General features: G+C 43.4%; 1 protein-coding gene across 4 annotated transcripts in view; it reads right to left on the bottom strand.

The window, feature by feature from the left end:
• Positions 1 to 20,312, bottom strand: part of CILK1 (ciliogenesis associated kinase 1) — a 56,063-nt gene that overhangs the window by 33,616 nt on the left and 2,135 nt on the right. The window contains exons 2-4 of one of the 4 annotated variants that reach the window (XM_027602431.1): positions 17,312 to 17,394; positions 2,869 to 3,141; positions 535 to 729 (exon numbers count right to left, since the gene is read on the bottom strand). Coding sequence is in view for 2 of the 4 variants with exons in the window: in XM_027602429.1 (XP_027458230.1) it covers positions 2,869 to 2,969 (101 nt within the window). In the remaining 2 variants the exon portion in view is untranslated. The remainder of the gene's footprint in view (positions 1 to 534; positions 730 to 2,868; positions 3,142 to 17,311; positions 17,395 to 20,312) is intronic. The other 3 variants (XM_027602432.1, XM_027602429.1, XM_027602430.1) reach the window with 3 other exon arrangements.

Below are 20,312 nucleotides of genomic sequence, written 5' to 3'. Positions count from 1 at the left end.
CACGGGCCAACTCTACCCCACCATCTCTTTCTGTGCAGCCCATAACTAAGAATGATGTTTGTATTTTTACATAGTTGGGGAAAACACATCAAAAGAAGCGTGAGATCTCATGACGTGTAATAATTTTATGAAACAAATTTCAGTTTCTGTAAAAAGTTTTATTGGAATACAACCACACTCATTCATTTATACCTGGCCTATAGCTGCTTTTACACAATCGCAGAACTGTGTTGGGGCAGGACCATGTGGCCTGCAAAGCCTGAAATATTTACTGTGTGGCTCTGTACAGAAGAAGTTTGCCAACCCTGGCCTACAGCCTGAGGGGAGAGAAAGACAACCCTATGGGCTAAGCAGAGACCCAAGTTTCAAGGTTCTATCTTGCATCGCACTGCAATCACATGGTCTCATTAGACTCTTCCAGTGGCCCCCGGGTAATAGATGGGACAAGGGAGGAAATGAAGACACAGAGAAGTCACGTGATTTCCCCCAAGGTCTCCCTGCTAGCTAATAAGAGGCCAACTTCCATCTCTCCACCTCACTCTCACACTCTGTCGTCAACGTCACACTGTCTGCTGGTGGAGTTCATGCCCCAAATATTCTTTAGCCCCTCCTGTGTGTGGCAGGGGCTTTGTCAGGCACTAGGGATACAACGGTGAGAGGGGCATCCTTCGTGGACCTGACATCGCAGCAGGAAGGCAGGCAATTCATCATCACTTTCTGTGCTGAGTGCTGGAAAGGAAAGGCACAGGACACGGTGAGAGCAGACCCCAAAGTGACCTAATTTAGTCTGGGGTATCAGGAAGCACTTCTGGAATGAGGTGATAGTTCAATTAGGACCTGAAAGATCAGTTGAATTTAGCCCCTGGAGGTAGGAGGCAGGGAATATCAATGTGAAGACTAGGGGCAGAAAGGGATTTGGTGAGTTCAAGAAGCTGAAAGTCCAGAGTAGCGGGAATGACGTCGGTAGGGGGGTAGTGACAGGAGATCAGACTGAAGAAAACAAGGGAGTGGCCAAGTGATGCAGCAAGTTGTAGGTCACATTAAAAATTGGAGGCTTGATCCTAAAATTGATAGGACGATATTGCAAAATGCTATAGTTTGGGTTCCTCTGAAAGCAGAGCCTGAGGCAAGGACTCAGGTGCAGGTAGTTTATTTGGGAGGTGATTCCAGGAAGCCAGGGCAAGGAGCAGGGAAAATGGGAAGAGAGACATGGGAAACCCATTAAAGTGTATGTTACTGAGCTGATACCCAGGTGTGCAACTGGGGCTCAGTCCTGCTGGAGGCCTTCTATTGGCCCGTGTGGAGAGTGCCCTGGTTGAGCGTCTCCCGTGTGCTTTTTGGGGGGCGGGGTGCTGGTAGTGGGCATAGAACTATACACCACAGCACACTGAAGTCAGGTGGGACAAGGTGATGAGAGGGCAGCAGGGACACAGTGTTTGGTGCAAATGACTTTAGACAATTAGATTCATGTGTTTAAAGTAATCCCTTCATACTGGAATGGAGAGGGGTAGAATGGAAGCCAGGAACCCCACAGAGGAGATTATTCTCATGGTAGAGGTGGTAAATGATAATGGGTTGAATGGGAGGTTAGCAGGGAGAATACAGAGAAGTAGGTGGATCAGACAAATATATAGTAGTTGGAATCTACGGGTCCAGGTGGCCAATGCTGGGCATACAGAGGGAGGTCAGGAGGATGTGCAGGTTTTGAAGGGATGGTAGTGTCATTCATAAGATAGGGAACACTGAAGGAAAAACAGGTTTGGGGCAAGAGAGGGAAAATGTTGGATAAAAGCTCAGTTTGGGATATAGTGAGTCTGAAGTGTCTACAGGGCAACCAAATGGAGATGTTGAGAAAGTGACTGGATATAGATGGGTATAGAAGGGAGGCCCTAAATTGGTCCCTGAAAACTCCCACCTCCTGATGTTCAGAGCCTGGGATAACACCTCTCCTTCAATGACTTGCTTCTAACCAATGGAATACAGCAATGTGAGAGGAGGTCTCTTCTGGGATTAGTTTACAAAAGCAAAAAGATGTGACTTCCACCTTGGTAGAAGCCTCTCTCATGGCCTTCATGGTCCCCACATCTTGAAGCAAGGTGCCATGTTGTGAGCTGCTCTTTGGAGAGGCCCACATGGCAAAGGACTGAGAACAGCTTCTAGCCAACAGCCAGGAGGAACCTGAGACCCTCAGTGCAACCACGAGGGAGGTATGGAATGCTGCCCGCAATCACGTGAGTGAGCCCGGAAGTGGATCCTTTCCCAGTCCAGCCTTGAGCGAAGACCCCAGCACTGGCCAACACCTTGACTGCAGCCTCATGAGAGACCCTAAAGTAAAGAACTCACTTAAACCACGCCCAGACTCCTGACTCACAGAGATAATAAATGTGTGTAGTTTTAAACCACGAATTCTTGGGGTAAATGGTTATGCGGTAACAGATAACTAATACAGTGGACTCAGACTGCAAAGGGCAAGTGGAGTGGGGAGATGAAGACAGTGGTCCCCAGACCACCACATGTGTAAATGATCCAAATTAAGTCACTTAACTTCTCAGAGTTTCAGTTTCCTTTCCAATTAAATGTTTCTAAACCTGCTTGTTACTATGTCACAATAGGATAAGACACCTTGAAAACGTACTAGTGCAATAAACAAATCTAAAGTAGGAATGTGGTTAAGACCTCTGCCATGAACGTTCCAGAGCCAACAGTCACCTAGCCCACAAAAATCAATGTCTAAGTCTTTCCTCCATGCCTCCCACCCACCCCCCTTCAGAAATATTTCAATGATGAGACATGCAGAGGGTAGAGTTAAAACGATGTTGACAATGTGTAGTTGAGGATGAACTGACGTGAGTGAAGAATAAAACTTACTTTTTAATGGCAATCAGTTCCCCAGACTCAATGCTTCGTCCCAGTAGGACGGAACCATAGGTTCCATCCCCGAGTTGCTTGATCGTAGTGTATCTATTCATGGTGTGCCCGCTCAGGCCGGACACTCATCTCAGGGCCGAGGTGGTGCAGTCCTGCAGAGGCGGCAGGCCTCCCCGGAGTGTAACCAGATTTTTCGATGGCAGCACCAGCACAAGGTATTCAATAGAACGTGACTATCTCCCAAATACATATTTTCAAAGATCAGTCTTCTGCCTGTAGAGAAAAATGAGAGACAAGGGTAACTGCTAATGTGCATTTTAAGTTTGTGTATTTTTATTGTCTAAATCAGCGGTCAGCAAACGAAAACCAACCTCCCCCCTCCCACCCGCCACCTGTTGTTATAAATAAAGTTTTATTGGAACTGTCATGGCCACTCATTTGCACATTGTCTACAGATGCTTTCACACACAAGAGCAGAATTCAGTAGTTGTGACAGACTATATGGCTTACAAAATCTAAAATATTATGATCTGGATCTTTACGGAAGAAGTTTACCAACCTCTCGCCTAAATAATGCTCTTTTAAATTTTCATAAGATGAGAGATACCATTCTTGGAAAGTGAATTTGTCACTGACTCAGAAATGAATCAGTTGCCATCCAATGCTTTTCTGCTGACCAGCCACTGTGGGCAAACATTGCATGAAAACTAAGGTTGACGAAACTGCTGAGCTACAAAAATCTGTACTAAATATACTGTGTTCTGTGTAATTCTGCTATGATTTACAATGTAACAAAACCAAGAAATGTTAAAATTAAAGTTCTCCCGATACAGAATTTACATGTGCCAAACGAACTATTTGTGGGTAGGCATCAACAGTATTATTTTTACTACTAGACATACAGAAGCTAAACAAAGAAAAACTAATTTCTTTTTTTACTTATTTTTTTAAAAGATTTTATTTATTTTTCGACAGAGAGACTGACAGCGAGAGAGGGAACACAAGCAGGGGGAGTGGGAGAGGGAGAAGCAGGCTTCCTGCGGAGCAGGGAGCCCGACTCGGGGCTCAATCCCAGGACCCTGGGATCATGACCTGAGCCGAACGCTTAACGACTGAGCCACCCAGGCGCCCAGAACAACTAATTTCTTAAGGTCTGCATGTAGGGTGTGCCCTTTTAAAAGTCATTCAGTTGTGTTTTCTTTAATAACAAATCATTGGTTTTGCAATTTATAAAATTAAGTCATTCAATCTGCCTATAATAAAGAAAATGTAGTAATAAGTGATTGCAATGCTTTTATGTAAACATTAATAAAATATAAATGCTAAAATAAAAATAAAAGTTGTTTGTTTTTTTAAAATGTAAGCTCTACATCCAACGTGGAGCTTGAACTCACGACCCTGACACCAAGAGTTGTCACATGCTTTACCAAATGAGCCAGCCAGGCACCCTGAGGGAAATATGGCTGTCAAACTAATTATGTGAAAAATCAAAAGATCAGAAAATACTGATTAGAAGTATGTGACATTCTGCAACTAAATCCAGTCCATGCAGCTTCTCTTTCCAAAAGAATTCCAATCAATAAATGTAGAAGGAAAGAGGGAAATAAAAAATTCACTGTTAGGCAAATACCACAGTAAGATTTGTTGCAGACAACAGTCACTGATGGATGCATACATGAGTGGATGAAAGGTTGAGGAGAAACAGGATATTTACATAGTTTTGAAGTATCTCTAAGATACTTATTAACTTCAAAGGGAAAGATGGTAACTCCATAGAGAAAAATCCAGCAGAAACTTCCTTACCCAAGTGATCAAATTCAATGTCACCATTAATAAAACTTATGACATCATGAACTTGGATATGATGCTCTGAGAAGGGCACATCCCTTCCGTGGTATTCTTATCAAAAATGCAGATTTTTGATTAATCATAAGAAAACCTCAGACTAACCCCAAATGAGGGACATTCTACAAACAACAAATAGTTTCCAATAGTGTCAAGATCATAATAGGCAAGGACAGGCTTAGGAACTGTCACCGATTGGAGGCAATTAAAGAGACAGCTAAGTGCAATGTGGGATCCTGAATAGGACCCTGGAACAGAAAAAAGACATTAGTGGAAAAGTTGGTGAAATCTGAATCAGGTCAATAGTTTAGTTAATAGCACTGTACCAGTGCTAATTTCCCGGTTTTTGTTATAGAACTTGTTAATATTAGGGGAAGCTGGGTGAAGGATTTCTAGGAATTCTCTGTACAGTTTTCTGTAATTCTTCTGGAAGTCTAAAATTAGTTTGGAATTAAAAATTAAATCCAGGTGGGGTGCCTGGGTGGATCAGTCGGTTAAGCGTCTGCCTTTGGCTCAGGTCATGATCCCAGGGTCCTGGGATCAAGCCCCGCATTGGGCTCCCTCCTCAACGGGAAGCCTGCTTCTTCCTCTCCCACTCCCTCTGCTTGTGTTCCCTCTCTCGCTCTCTCTCTGTCTCTGTCAAATAAATAAATGAAATCTTTAAAAAATAAATAAATAAATCCAGGGGCACCTGGCTGGCTCACTCAATAGAGCATGTGACTCTTGATTTCAGAGTTCTAAGTTCGAGCCCTACATTGGGGGTAGAGATTACTTAAAAAAATTTTTTTTAAATAAAATCTTAAAAAAGTAAATCCAGTCATAATCTACTAAATGGGAGAAGATATTTGCAAATGATGTATCTGATAAGAGGTTAATAGCCAATATATATAAGAACGTACAAAACTCAATACTAAAGAAACTAAAAATAAAAATGGGCAAAGGACCTGAATAGACATTCTTCCAAAGAAGATATACAGATGGCCAACAGACACATGAAAAGATGCTCAACATCTCTCATCATCAGGGAGATGTAAATCAAAACCACCACCAAGATATCACTTCACACCTTTCAGAATGGCTAACATAAAAAACGCAAGAAACAACAAGTGTTGGTGAAGATTTGGAGAAAAAGGAATACTCATGCACAGTTGGTGGGAATGCAAACTGGTGAAGCCACTGTGGAAAACAGCATGGAGGTTCCTCAAAAAATTAAAAATAGATTTACTATCTGATCCAGTAATTGTACTACTGGGTGTTCATCCAAAGAAAACAAAAACACAAATTCAAAAAAATATATGCACCCTTATGTTTATTGCAGCATTATTTAGAATAGCCAATATATGGAAGCAGCCCAAGGGTCTGTTGACAGAAGGATGGATAAAGATGTGCTATATATACACAATGGAATATTACTCAGCTATCAAAAAGAATGAAATCTTGCCATTTGCAACAACATGGATGGACCCAGAGAGTATAACGCTAAGTAAAAGAAGTCAGTCAGAGAAAGACAAATACCATGATTTCACTCATACATGGAATTTAAGAAACAAAACAAAACAACAAGAGACCAAAAACCGGACTCTTAAATATAAAGAACTGTGGTTGCCAGAGGGGAGGTGAGTGGGGGGATGGGTGAAAAAGATCCAGTCTGTTCTTGCGAAGGTTGTGTGGGTCTTTGGGAAACTTTAAATGTAAAGTTTATGTCTGCTTTTACCACACTCTATCATATAACTGGAGAGCTTTCAGAGATCAAATTTCCTCCAACCCGAACTCATTCCCCTCCCCCAGAGCTATTTTAAGGCCCCTGATTAAAGGAGCATTTTCCTTCCTCTTGAAGGATGACAGGATCAAACACCCTGCAACTTCCTACAGCAGCTTTTTACAGTGATATATCCCACTGATGATTAATAAATACTTAAAAAGCATCTCCTATGCGACAGACCCTATGTTCAACCCTGGGTATACAAAAATATAAAATATTCTTCCTTTTTTCGGAGATCTTAGAGTCTCATGGCAAGGGGATGAGGGTGGTAGGTGGGCCCAGATATGTACTCATGAACATGCACTAAGATATATCAAGTATGCTTAGGTTTCAGGTACAGGACGTGGGAGAGGTGAAAGGGAAAGCCCCCTGGCTTCCAGCTGGGTCAGTTCCATCTGGGCTGAGGATGGGCATAAGCAAAATCTTCACAAAAGATGGAGCTTGAGAGAACAAGAAAAGTAGGTGTTTTGTAAGGGAAGATGTTCTAGCAGACCAAGGAGCAGAAACAAAGGCACAGGGGCTTCAACCTGGGAGGGAGGGAAAGGTGGGGAGCTTGGAACTGGAGAGAGAGAACCCCAGAGTTTTGTTTGTGGAGGGCCTCACAAGCCATTTCGGAAAACATAGGCTTCGACTGATCCGGTACCAAAGGAGACAAAAGTGCTACAAAGGACATCATTGGGCCAATGGAAAGGATTGGAATATAGATGGTAAATTACGTAAAAGTATTGCATCTGTACTACATTTACTGAAGTTGGTATCTGTCTTGTGGTTCTGTAAGGCACAGTCTTATTTTTAGAAAATACACCCTGAAGGATTTATAAGAAAAGGACCATGATGTATGCAATTTATTCTCAACTGGGTAGAACAAAAATACTGTGTGTGTGCGCGCAGGGGGGTGGGGGGGAATGGTGTGAGTGTAGACAGAGAGGGAACAAATGGGGCAAAATGTTAACAGTAGGTAAATTTGGGTAAGTATATGGGTATTCTTTGTACTATTCTTGCAAGTTTTCTGCATGTTTGAAATTATTCTACATTAGAAGTTTAAGAAGTTCTCCCCAAAATGGTAGAGGAAGGGAATCTTTAAAAAGATACATGTCGTTGGGGCGCCTGGGTGGCTCAGTCGTTAAGCGTCTGCCTTCAGCTCAGGTCATGATCCCAGGGTCCTGGGATCGAGCCCCACATCAGGCTCCCTGCTCAGCGGGGAGTCTGCTTCTCCTTCTCCCACTCCCCCTGCTTGTGTTCCCTCTCTCGCTGTGTCTCTCTCTGTCAAATAAATAAATAAAATCTTTAAAAAAAGAGATACATGTCGCAAACATTTTATTTCAGCTTAAGACATACAAGTGTAGATTTATTCAATAAAACCTATTAGAACATTATCATATATCATGGCTGTGTCTCAACACAACACAGAAAGAGTACTTGAACCACAACATAAGCAATTTTTGACTCTGTGTTTGTTTTCCCTTTTTTCTTCTTTTTCCTATTTACCTCCATCTATTTTTTTATTTTAAAAGATTTTATTTATTTATTTGACAGAGAGAGAGAGAGAGAGAGAGAGCACAAGCAGGGGGAGGGACAGAGGATGAGGGAGAAGCAGGCTTCCTACTGAGCAGGGAGCCCAACATGGGTTTCGATCCCAGGACCCCAGGACCACAACCTGAGCCAAAGGCAGATGCTTAACCAACTGAACCACCCTGGTGCCCCAAGGTGTTTTTTTTTAACTCAAGAATAACATGATCAGATTTGCATTTTGTAATCCAGTTAATTAGAATATTTTTCTTAATGTCCAACTGAAACTTGCCTGTTCTAATTTAAGCTAATTTCTTCATGCTTTGTTTTGATGCAGATATAAACTACCCCACAAAAATGTATGTACATGAAATTAGTAATCAAATGTGTACCTCTCAGCCTTCTGCTTTAGTTATGCAACCTTTCCTCATAGGACCTTTTTCCACTCCTTTGATTATCTTTGGCATTCATCTCTGAATCCTCACACATTTCTCCATCCCCTTGATGAGCTGTGGTGACTAACCTTAATAATCATGTACATTTCAGTAGCATGTGGGCTCTTCCCCACTTTTTTTTTTTTGCAACAGCATTATACTCCTAATTCATATCTATAAATTATTAATCGTAGAAGCCTTTCTTCGGTAGTTAATGTCCCACTACTTCCTCAACCAATTAAATTGTGTAATTAGGACAATGCTTCTAGATTATCATCGAGAAAGTCATTTGTGAAGAATTAAGAACTTCAGTGAAGTCAAGATAGAGTGAGTCATTCATTTAACACACAGTCGCCCTCACAACTTCTCCTTGTTACAGTTTGTCATGTTATCATAGAACAAAATTCAATTACTCTAGCAACATCTGACTCTTACCATGCCATGATAGCTGCTTTTTAAGCTTAACGTTATTTCAGGTAATTTCCTAATGATTGTACAATGGATCAAACTAGTGTCTCTTTGGGCATGATGTCAGGTTGACAGTATACAATTTTACTGAAACTTTACTAAGATGCTAAGCATTACGCAAGGCTTCGGGGGAACACTATGAGTAAGGTAAGGATCCTTCCTTGAATAACTCACAACTGATACGATCATGAAAAATGTAGAAAGTACTATGAGAACATGGTAGAGAGAACAACCAACTCTCGGGTGGAGGCAGGGATCTGACAACCCTTCAGAGAAGAGGCAGTACTGAGGTTTTGAAGAATGAGCAAGGTTTTATTGTACAGAAAAGGGAGAGAAAGGAATTACAGATGGAAGATATTATGTGCCAAAGGTTGGTGGTACAGGACCTTGGCAAATGCCCAGTGGTTCCATCCCTGGCTGAACGTTAGAATCACCTTTTAACAAATACTGATGCCCAGGCCCCACCTCTAAGGGTCAGGTCAGGGATGGGGAATGAGTTTCAGTAGTTAAGAAAGCTCTTCAGGTGACTCTAATTGCAAACCAGGCTGTGAAGAAGGGGACTAAGGCATAAAGACCACTAGGGCAGTAGGTAAATGGCAGGAAATGCCTAGAAAGTCAGGGTGGGGCCCAGCTGTGAAGGGGTTATACTTGTCATGGAGGAGTTTGGTCTTACCATACAGAGAGGAGCTCTCCAGGGCTTTTAGGCAGGGAAATGGCACAAGTAAGGTCCCTTTGGAGACCACCCAGATGTTAGGATAGAGAGACTAGAGGCAGAGAGACTAGTTTGGAGGGTTTGTAGTAGTCCACATGATACATGTTGAAGGCCTGAACAAAGGGCCTGGACTGGATGACTCTCAGATATGGGAGACACAGGTTTGGAATATGGAATGTGTGTGCGTATGTTACTTGGACAAGGTGCGGAGATGATGGGTTCTGTTTTCAAAGGTGTAGGATTTGAGGTATGTACAAAACCCCTCATTGGAGATGCTCAGATGCTCAAAAAACAGCTATGAGTAGTTCTAAGGTTGTTTATTTTATTTTTTCCAAAGATAATGCCTGATTGGAGCTCTTATTAGGACCACAGCATTCAGACAAGATTGATACATTGCACGACTCTGGTCATTTCAACTTTGGGTGACAAATTTCAAGAGAGACATTAAAGAACATAATGAAGGGCCTAAATAAAAGCACAAGAACAGTAGTCGAAAGAATACTTGAAATAAAAGAGACTTGGGGAGCCACGGTCTTTGTTTCAAGTGTACAAAGGGGCATAAGAGAGAAGGAGTAGTTGCACTATGTCTGGATCCAGAGAACAGGACCATGACCACTGTCTGAGCTTGCTAATCTGTACTCCAGTGAATTATTTTCCATACTAAAAAATGCAGTGGTATTATTCAAATTAGCATTACACAAGAAGCATCAGTCCACCCACAGTCAATTCTGAGCACAACCCAGCAGGAAGTGGTTAAATACATTTGAGTTCAGTATTTTCAGTTGTTCACCATTTTTGTGGTGGCCCAAATATGATGACTCATGTCATAATCTGAAACCGAACAAAACCTCACTGCTGCTCTGGGAAAACAACAGGGCAATTGACAATGCACTAGAAAAAAGAAGGGTGAGGCAGCGGATGCCTTTGCTGATCTACCCAATAGCAATGCTGCCCTTCTTGCTTAATTTTCAAAACCCTGATTTTATTCAGGATCCAACATAATCAGGGATGGCAGCCACCTACCACAGCCCCAGGGCATGAACTCTGATCAGTCTAAGCCAAGCAAAGCATTTCCACTTGCCACTGAAATTTGTGTAGGAATGGGACTATGGCTCTCACTCATAAGATGGAAAGGAAAGTGAGCTGGTAAGGGAAAGAGAAAGGCTTCTGTGAAAGAATCTCCTCCCTGATAAAGACAGCTGACAAAGAGGTTGCCCTATGTTTCTGCCTTAAACATGGTTGCATAAAACTGTAATATTTAGGGCTGAGACAGCCTTCTAGAGACTATGAGAAATCAACTCGAAACATGAGAATCCTGTCTGCTAAGAATGGATAAAAAGAAAGAGGCTGAGTCTGTGATGAGAGCATTGCGCTGCTGCATGAGCTCTGAAAATATCAGCCGTAGATTTCTCATTATATGACCTAATTAAAGGTCTTTATTGCTGAAGCCAATGTTAGATATTCCATCGAGTACAGCTGAACGCTTCTGATGGCTGTTGGCATTCCTTGGCCCTGGCCACATGGCTCCAGTCTCCGCCTCTGTGGTCCCATGGCCTTTTCTTCTGGGTGGTGTCAAATCTCCCTCTGCTTCTCTCTTATAAGAACCTATATTTGCATTTAGGGCCCACCCAGATAATTGAGGGGACCCTCTTCACCTCAAATCCCTTAATTTAATCACATCTGCAGTCTATTTTGCCATACAAGGTAACATTCACAGGTTCCGGGGACCTGCTATCTTTGGGGGATGTTATTTAGCCTCCTACTCTCCAACGTAAGTCCCAAAGCCTTTCAGACAATCATCTGAATCATGGAGCAATGCTTTTCATTCACTCAAAGTTGAATGTTTTAGGAATGGAATCAGAAGCCTGTGCTTACGTACCCAATGAACAAGGGCATTCCTCTCTGAGATACAGAGAGGATTTCTCTCTAATTTTGCACAGTGGACAAGACTTTACAATTCTGGCTGAAATCCCTGAATATATGACATTAGCATATGGAGATTCCACATGGTGTGGACCAGGGGTTGCAAACCAGCAGCCTGAGAACTGAATTTAAAGGTATGCTTTGAGTCTATATTTAAAAATAGGAATTCTCCTATAAAAATGAGATTTGGGGCTTCTCTGGAAAAACTGAAGAGCTAATAACAAGAGCTCCTTAGCCTTCCATGGTAATAAAAAGCCAGAGAAACATCATCATCCTTTAAGACTGGGCAAGGGTCCCCAGGCTCATCAGAGTCCCCATCCTGCCTGTTGTCCCTAAAATGGATACCACATGGGTTGCCAATATTTTTAGTTGTCATTTATTTTTGTACCTTCACACCACTTGTTTTACTGGAAGAAAAATATTTCTTGGGGCACCTGGGTGGCTCAGTCGTTGGACGTCTGCCTTCGGCTCAAGGTCATGATCCCAGGTCTGGGATCGAGCCCCACATCGGGCTCCCTCCTCAGTGAGTCTGCTTCTCCCTCTCCCTCTGCCTGCCGCTCCCCCTGCTTGTGTTCTCTCTCTCATTCTCTCTGTGTCAAATAAATACATAAAATCTTTGGGAAAAAAAAGAAAGAAAAAGAAAAATATTTCTCTGTTCCTGGACCTCCATCAAAAGTGACAAAGTAAAAGACAGCCTGAAAAACTCCTGTTTGGAGTTTTTGGAGAAGAAAAAGGATGCTTTAAAAAAAAAAGAGAGAGAGAGAGAGAAGAGCAATTCCTTTGCTGTTTCACAAGCACATACCCAGCTTCTCTGAATCTTCTACGTTTCTTCCTGTGCCGCTGACAGCACTTGAATTCGCAGCTCGTGGTACAGACTGCCTGAGACGGGAACAGGATGCAGCAGCCCATCCTTTCTTGGGAATTAGCTGACCAGCCAATGGGCACCATCCTTTCTTGGGAATTAGCTGATCAGCCAATGGGCACCATCCTTTCTTGGTAATTAGCTAACCAGCCAACGGGCACCATCCTTTCTTGGGAATTAGCTGACCAGCCAATGGGCAGTACTCTAAATACTGCTCTGACTCCAAGAATTAACTTGGATAAAGCACTCACCAGAGTTAATCCACACTTAGCCTCCTAATACATCAAATAAGCCAAAAGGATAGTAATGATAATGATTTAAATACTTGGTATGTGTACAGTGCTATTACAAGTGCTTTGCATCTATTAACCTGTTCAATTCTCAACACTCCACCAGGAGGCACTATTATTATGATCCCTGTTTTACAGATAAGGAAACGGAGGCACAAGCAACTTGTCCACAGTACTGTGATCACCAACCCGCCTCCCCCCAATTTTCTAGATAAGGAAATTGAGACACAAGTGACTTGCCCAAGCTTATGTAACTAATAGGTGACAGAACTGAGATAGGAACCCAGGCTGACTGCACCAAACTCAAAAGAAAGGTTGCAAAAGATCCAAAGATCATGAAATCATTTGAGAATGAGAAGAACTGGAAGTACTTTGTAGCTCAAAGTCCAAATATGGAAACCAGTGAGGTGGCCATGCTCTAGCTGGCCCCATTCTTCAATCAAACATCAGGGAACCCAGCAGGGACCTCCCCAGCACTGACTGTCTACAATGGAGGCAAACTGAATGCAGACAAAGAGGGACTGGGTTCAAGTTTCAACTCAAATGCATCATCACATAGACTGAGCTCACAGGCTAGTTGACTGCTTTTAAATAGCATATGATGTAGTGATGTTTGAATGCCTTCACCTGTCCTGCAGAATGATAACCAGCTCCTTGATTTTGGGTGGTTTTTTTTTCCAAAGGAAAAGTTTTTATTTTTATATTATTATTATTTTTTTGAACTTATTTTTTTCTTAAGTAATTTGTACACTAAACCTGGGACTTGAACTCAAGACCCCAAGATCAAGAGTCAGATGCTTCACTAACTGAGCCAGGCAGGCGCTCCCTCTTTGGGTTTTTAACACTGGGTATGGGGAGTCAGCCTTTGCTTTTATCATGGGACCCACCCAGGATGGAAACCCTGACCACCCCCCCCCCCACCACTCTTGGGCAAAGACTGTTTTTGGGCTCACTTAGTGCTCTTTTTAAAGATGCTCTTTTTAACTCAAACAGAATACTTTTTCTGTGACTCTGTCACATATTGTAGATTGCCCCAAACCATTATTCTGGCAAAAACTGAGACACTTTTGACACACCCATTTTTTTGCAACACATCCAGTCTTTTGATGAACACTAAACAGAAGTTTTTTTTTCCTATAATGCTACTTGATGCGGGCCCAATATGTTCTGGGTCCAATTTCTTGGCTTTCCTTTACCGAATACATAGCAGAGTATAAAGAGAGAATGGGATATAAAATATACATCATTTGTAAGACAGCAGTTTGATCACTTAAATCAGTCCTCTCAGGATTTGCTCGCTCTCATCCAGATCACATGGGTAGGGCCACAGGCAACGACCCCTGTGACTCAGAGTACCTCTTGGTCCTTGGGTTTACTTTCTGCGCAGTGGGGACATTGGGCTTGATGAAGTGAGGTGGTTTCCCACTCTAGTGATCTCTGATTCTGTGACTCTGTGTCAGGACTCAAGTTAGTTTTATCGAAGAAAAAGAATGGACCAGTGTTTCTACTTTTCCTGTCACATGCACAAAAGCTAGCAAAGGGAAGGTAGTGGCCCAGAGCGACCCTGTATGCTACACGACATCTCTCTGTTAGAGGGGGGACAGTGCCCCACTGGCTCAGCCAGGTCCGCAGATCAGAATCAACTCCTACCCTTCCCTTAGTCCAGCTCAAACATCACCTCGAGAGCCCCCCGTCCCACAAGAGGCTCAGCTAACACCTCTCTCCCTCAGCCACCACAGCACCCTGTCCCCACCTTACTGCCAGCCCTTCTCTGGGGTCAGGGAAGTAGTACCTAGTAGGTACTCCTTGTTCGAATGGTAAAAATTTGAATTTTAGTCTTTTGCTATTTACTTCCTGTACCACCCTTGGTAAGTATCTCCCAACACAGTGCTATTTCCTCACTTGCGAAGTAATGATCATCAAATTGTTTGACCTGACCAGAAATGCTCTGAAATTCTAAAATGGAAGAATAGTAAATCCCATAGAAAGGCTGACGCAGGCAGGCCGCCGGGGCCCTCCCACACCAACGCTAGAATTACTGTGTCTCAGGGAATCACAGAAAGGCACCCTCAATGTCATCAGCTCAGGACTTTGGCCTTTGGGCAAGGCTGTACTCAACCAACAAAGACATACAACTTTCTTTCACTTGCAGAGTTCCGGCAAATCTTTGAAACAAATGTCATGGTTTCTCCGGCTAGGTGGCATTGGGGAAAACCTTCCTGCGATCCGCCCCAATTCCCTCCCTTCGGCTTCAATCCTCAGCGGAGGCAAAGAACATCTGCTCCTGGCCGGCAGCTCATACCAGCTACCCTGCTCATTCACAGCCTGCAAAACAGGCTGGGAACCGTAGTCCATTCTTCAGTCTGAAGCTTGGACCGTCATTGAGTAAATGTGACAATTACTAATTTTTTTAAAGAGAGAACACAGAAAACTGTACACAAACTTGGTCTTGTCTGGGAATTGCGGTTCACTGGCCCTGCTAAATTCGGACCCTTCTGAGCAGCTTTTCTCCCTCAGCCTTAATCGTGTTACACTGAAACTTATCTGTCCTCCTAGGAAAGCTGAATTATGTGCAAAATCATTAAATGGCCCTTCTCATGGCACTTCAGAGTTCCATTTTACCTTATCCTGCAGGTAACTACGTGTTGTATTCTGGGTCCAAATGTGTCAGAACTTTACAAGTTAATACTGTTAATTTACTTTAAAAGGGTACTAAAAATAGTACCATCTGTGTTTATATTTTCCTCTCTGGGGCCTAATGTTTCTGCCCATATTCATTTCAGCAAAAATGTCTTCTAAGTATTTTGCCTCTTGGATTAGTGCTTTTTTCTGCATTGGGGACAGCAGCTCGAAGCTAGAAGGCCAAAGGAACCTTCCTTATGTGGAATCTGCTTTGCTTTTACCTCGGCAAAGGCATGCATTAAAGATGCTTTTGGCTACTGCAACAGCTGGAGTGAGGGAAGAAGAAAATTAGCTAGCTGTTCCCCAGAAAGTGTTCCACGCCTCTCTCTCCCCCTCTCCTCCTTCAACTCCACTTCTGAGCAAAGAACTCCTCGTGCACCAGGGTCCTTAATACCACGACTTCCCACTGCTTCTCCTACAGTACCGAAGGGCGCTCTGGCCCTGAACCTGAACCAAAAAAAGTCCTAAGTCACTTGTAGGTTATTTCTAAACGAGGGCACATCACTATAGGTGGCTCACGGGACTGTGAGGAGCTGAATTTAGTGTGAAAGCCTGAAGAGCGAGAGGAAGAATAACTTACCCTGCCTTGTGTGAAACCGTGGATGAGCTCGAGGACAGTCCGTCCCCAAGCTTCACAAAGAAGGCTGTCGAGGATGGCAATAGTCAGGCCTGGCGGCCTGCCTGAGTACCACCTCATGATTGAAGGGTGGGCAGGGCGGGGTGAGGTGAAGATGAGGGGAGTGAATGAGAACATACCATCTATCTCAAGGGCTGTGCAAATCTTATAACTCTGGAGCTGATCTCACTCAATGGAAGGTGCTTCACTATCATACACGACAAACAAGTCAGTAAAACTATCAAAGAGGGAAAGGCTTAATGTAAAAATAAAATAGGGCAGGGGTCAGCAAGCATCTTCTGTGAAGAGCTAGTAAATATTTTCGGCTTTGAGGGCTATGTCTCTATCACAACTACTCAATTCCGCCAATGCAGCACCAGAGCACTCATAGACAGTACGTAAATGAATGGGCTGTGTTCCTATACAGTCTATTTAAAAAAAACAGGCAGCAGGCAGAATATGCCTACAAAGCACAACTTGTCTACCCCTAAAACAGAGGAAATCTGCACAGAAATGAACATTTTAGCCCTCTCCATATAAGCCTTGTGTACCCTGGGGTTATAGAGGTTATGGGGTTATACAAAGTGGGTTTCTCCTGAGAATATAAATGCCTTGAGGGCAGAATTTTTATTAAGTTCATAACTCTATTCCCAGCACCTAGACGTGGACCTGGCATGCAGTTGGCACAAAATAGCTGCTCACAATAAACATTCGTTGAATGAATAAATGAATGAATGAGCACATTATGGGTCTGTAAAGGGTAATTTTCACTACTGGTGACTTTCCTGTACCACCATCCGCATTCCCACTGCCACCCCATCCCCGTGTGCCTCCCTTCTTTGCAAGACTGAATGATTATATGGGGGCCAGGGCACAAAAATTATGAAGCCTTCTACGAATTTTTACACAAATGTACGAAAACATTTGTGTTTTTTTTAATTTTTTAAGAGATTTTATTTATTTATTCATGAGAGACAGAGAGAGAGGCAGAGGGAGAAGCAGGCTCTCCAAGGAGCAGGGAGCCCGATGTGGAGCTCAATCCCAGGACCCCGGGATCATGACCTGAGCCGAAGACAGACGCTTAACCATCTGAGTCACGCAGGTGCCCCAAACATTTGTATTTTTAACAGCTAAGATAACATGAAGGAATACGTATCTTTTTTCTCACTCAGTTTTGTCCGAGTTAAATCACTCTTTAATAAATTTACTTTCAGAGCAAAGGCAACATCCAAGAGGCCAAAACCATTAATTGTTATCTTCTGGGAACTACAAGCTCATGCAGATAGTACTTTCGTGATATTGCCCAATATGTAGTTGGACATTACACCATAATACTTTACCTTTGGCTGTGGAACATTATCTTCCATAGTAACCAAGAGGGCAGTCACTCGTTATCAGCACTTTATCACAGGTCATATTACACCTACAGGAAGGTAAAATGACTCACATTGATCTTTCTTTCCTCACAAATATGGGGCTCCCACAAGTTCTTGGCTGTCACTGTCCATTTATCAAGTGGCTACTAACAGCCCTGGGCAAGGTAGAAAAAGTACCAAAGGAAATGTGAGGCACTACTGAGGCCCTTCCATTTTTTAAATTTATTTTCTTAAAAATTTTATTTATTTATTTGACAGAGAGAGACACAGCAAAAGAGGGAACACAAGCAGAGGGAGTGGGAGAGTTCTGGAAAAGCAGGCTTCCCATGGAGCAGGGAGCCCGATGCGGGGCTCGATCCCAGGACCCTGGGATCATGACCTGAGCCGAAGGCAGACGCTTAACGACTGAGCCACTCAGGCGCCCCATGGCCCTTCCATTTTAAAAATTGAGTTAAGATGACAAACTTAAAATTCCAGAAAAATTTAAAGTAATATATAGCCCAATACTAATCAGTATAGATTGAATGCTAACTAAGTTCAATGGGACCTAAATTCAACATACAGCATATATAGCAGACATAGCATAAGGTTGAGGAAACTTTAGACTACAGAATTAGATTTTTTTTTTCCTATAAGGGACTTTAATGATGATCTGATACCTTCACTTTACGGATGAGATCAGAGACGCAATTAATATGAATAGAATCTTTGTTTTCTTCAGAGTAGCATATTTCTTTTTAAAGATTTTATTTATTTATTTGACAGAGAGAGACACAGCGAGAGAGGGAACACAAGCAAGGGAAGGGGGAGAGGGAGAAGCAGGCTTCCCGCCGAGCAGGGAGCCCGATGTGATCCCAGGACTCTGGGATCATGACCTGAGGGCAGATGCTTAACGACTGAGCCATGCAGGCACCCCAGGAATGGAAGCTTTCCACTTGGATTAAGTATTTCCCTAGGACCGGCTGAATAGTATGTTCCGAACATCATATAGCCCCTCACTAGGAGCAGAGGGTGAGTGTGAATGTCCACATCAACTTTCCTTACCATCTTGAGAAGACCTGTGCTGCTTCTTTTACTTCTTTGGCTGCGAGTAAAGACATCTCTGATTTCCTCCTGCCATAACACTCAGCATTGTAATGCAACTTGCCCCACAAAATAACTTGCTTTACCAAGTTGCTTTTATGAGGTAATTTTCCAGAACACATGTGTATGGGTAACAACATCAGAGCTGTTTTGGGGTAAGCGAAGTCACAACCTAGGATATGGCTGCATCCTAACCCCCAAAGAACATGTGTGTACGTGTGTAAATCATGCGTACACCTCTACGCATTCTCCCAGCCACACGCACTGAGGTCCGCAGAGAGGAGATTTCTAGTCCTCCAGTTGTACGCCCCCCTCAGGATGCTGTGGTTTGGCAAAGACTGCCAATGAGAGAATTAGTTAAGTGGGACTCTCCTCACAGGCTGACAGATCATACACAGAAAGGTCACTGTACCCAGAATTTTTCCAAGAAAGCACCACGCAAGGAGTCCTGCCATAAATACAGATACTCACACATACCCCACAAGTAGAAAAATAGAAGGGCTAGGTACAACTCCAACTCAGCAAGATCCTGCAAAACAAAAGGGAGGAGCTTTCTGCAGGAGAAGCAGGGAGAGAAACACACACACACACACACACACACACACACACACACACACACACACACAACTAGAAGGCAGTAGCGTTCCTGGCAAGGTTCAGATGGAAAAACAGCAACAGATCCCAGAAGCAGAGCTGTAGCCAGGAATAACCTCAGCTCAAGCCATGTTAAGTAAGGGCAGGATAACACTCACGGAGGATTTGCTGCACGGTTGCCCTGTCCTCTGGGCCTCCAGGCTGAGCCATGACTTGTAGTAGACTACAAGTCAGTCAATAAATACCTACCAAATATGTCCTAAGTGTTCAGGCCTCTTTGAGTCACTGAGTCACTGCGGAGGGATGAGCAGATTTTAGTCAGGCGTATTTCAGGCCCTGTGGAGGCACTGTTGACCACCTTCACACCACCACCTGCTTGGGGAGGCATTTCCCCTCTTTTCAAATGCTAGGGGAAGGCCACAGGAGTAATAGGTGGAGTCAGGCCCTGACCGCAATTCTGCCTGACTCCAAAGCCCAAGACACCACATTACCAGCCTAAACTATGGCTTCTGCCCTGAAGAGGCTTAAAATAACCTAAACCAATTAGAGATCAATACAGCCAATATAATGAAGGATTAACAAACAAGTACCTTAAGACGTTAAAGAAAGAGAAGAGAGGGGCACCTGGCTGGCTCAGTCTGGAGGCCCAGAGGACAGGGCAACAATCCTCAGTGTGGGAATGTTGATCTCAGGGTCGGGGAAAAAAGATACCGCGTTGGGCGTAGAGATTACTTTAAAAAAAAAAAAGAGCTTAAAAAAAAATAAAGAAAGAGAAGAGAAATGAGTAGCTAGAGAAGACATTAGGGAAGAAGGCGCGTGTGGGGCTCCTTCTCAAGAGGATGGGTAAGATTTGCCCGGGGGAGTGGGGAGGAAGGAGGGAGTTTCTAGGGGAGCCGTGTGGGCAGTGACACTGCAGTGGGAATGAGCCGGGCCCCCTTAGCAGGACAGCACGACCAAACCACACGGAGCACGGGGATGTACGCTGAGCTGAAAATAGGATTTAGATAGGAGGGGGTGAGGCCTGATTATGAAGGCCTTGAAAAACCAGGCAAATTATTTTAGACCTGAGATAGCAAATGGAGAGGAACCAGGTTGAAAGGCAAGGGAAGAGTCGAGGAAGTGATAGTTTAGAAAAATTAGACAGACAACAAATGCTGAAGAGAACAGAAAAGGGAGCGTCTCGTTCATTCATCCATTCATTCATTTGGCAAACAGATACTGAGGACTTAATTAAGAGCCAGGCTTGGGTGGCCAGCTGAGTCTGCTCCAGTCCGCAGGAGAGGAAGGG

Source organism: Zalophus californianus, chromosome 7 (genome assembly GCF_009762305.2).
Source record: "Zalophus californianus isolate mZalCal1 chromosome 7, mZalCal1.pri.v2, whole genome shotgun sequence".
NCBI classification, from domain to species: Eukaryota; Metazoa; Chordata; class Mammalia; order Carnivora; family Otariidae; genus Zalophus; species Zalophus californianus.
Note: the sequence above shows the minus strand (reverse complement) of the source record. Positions and strands in the feature narration are given on the sequence as shown.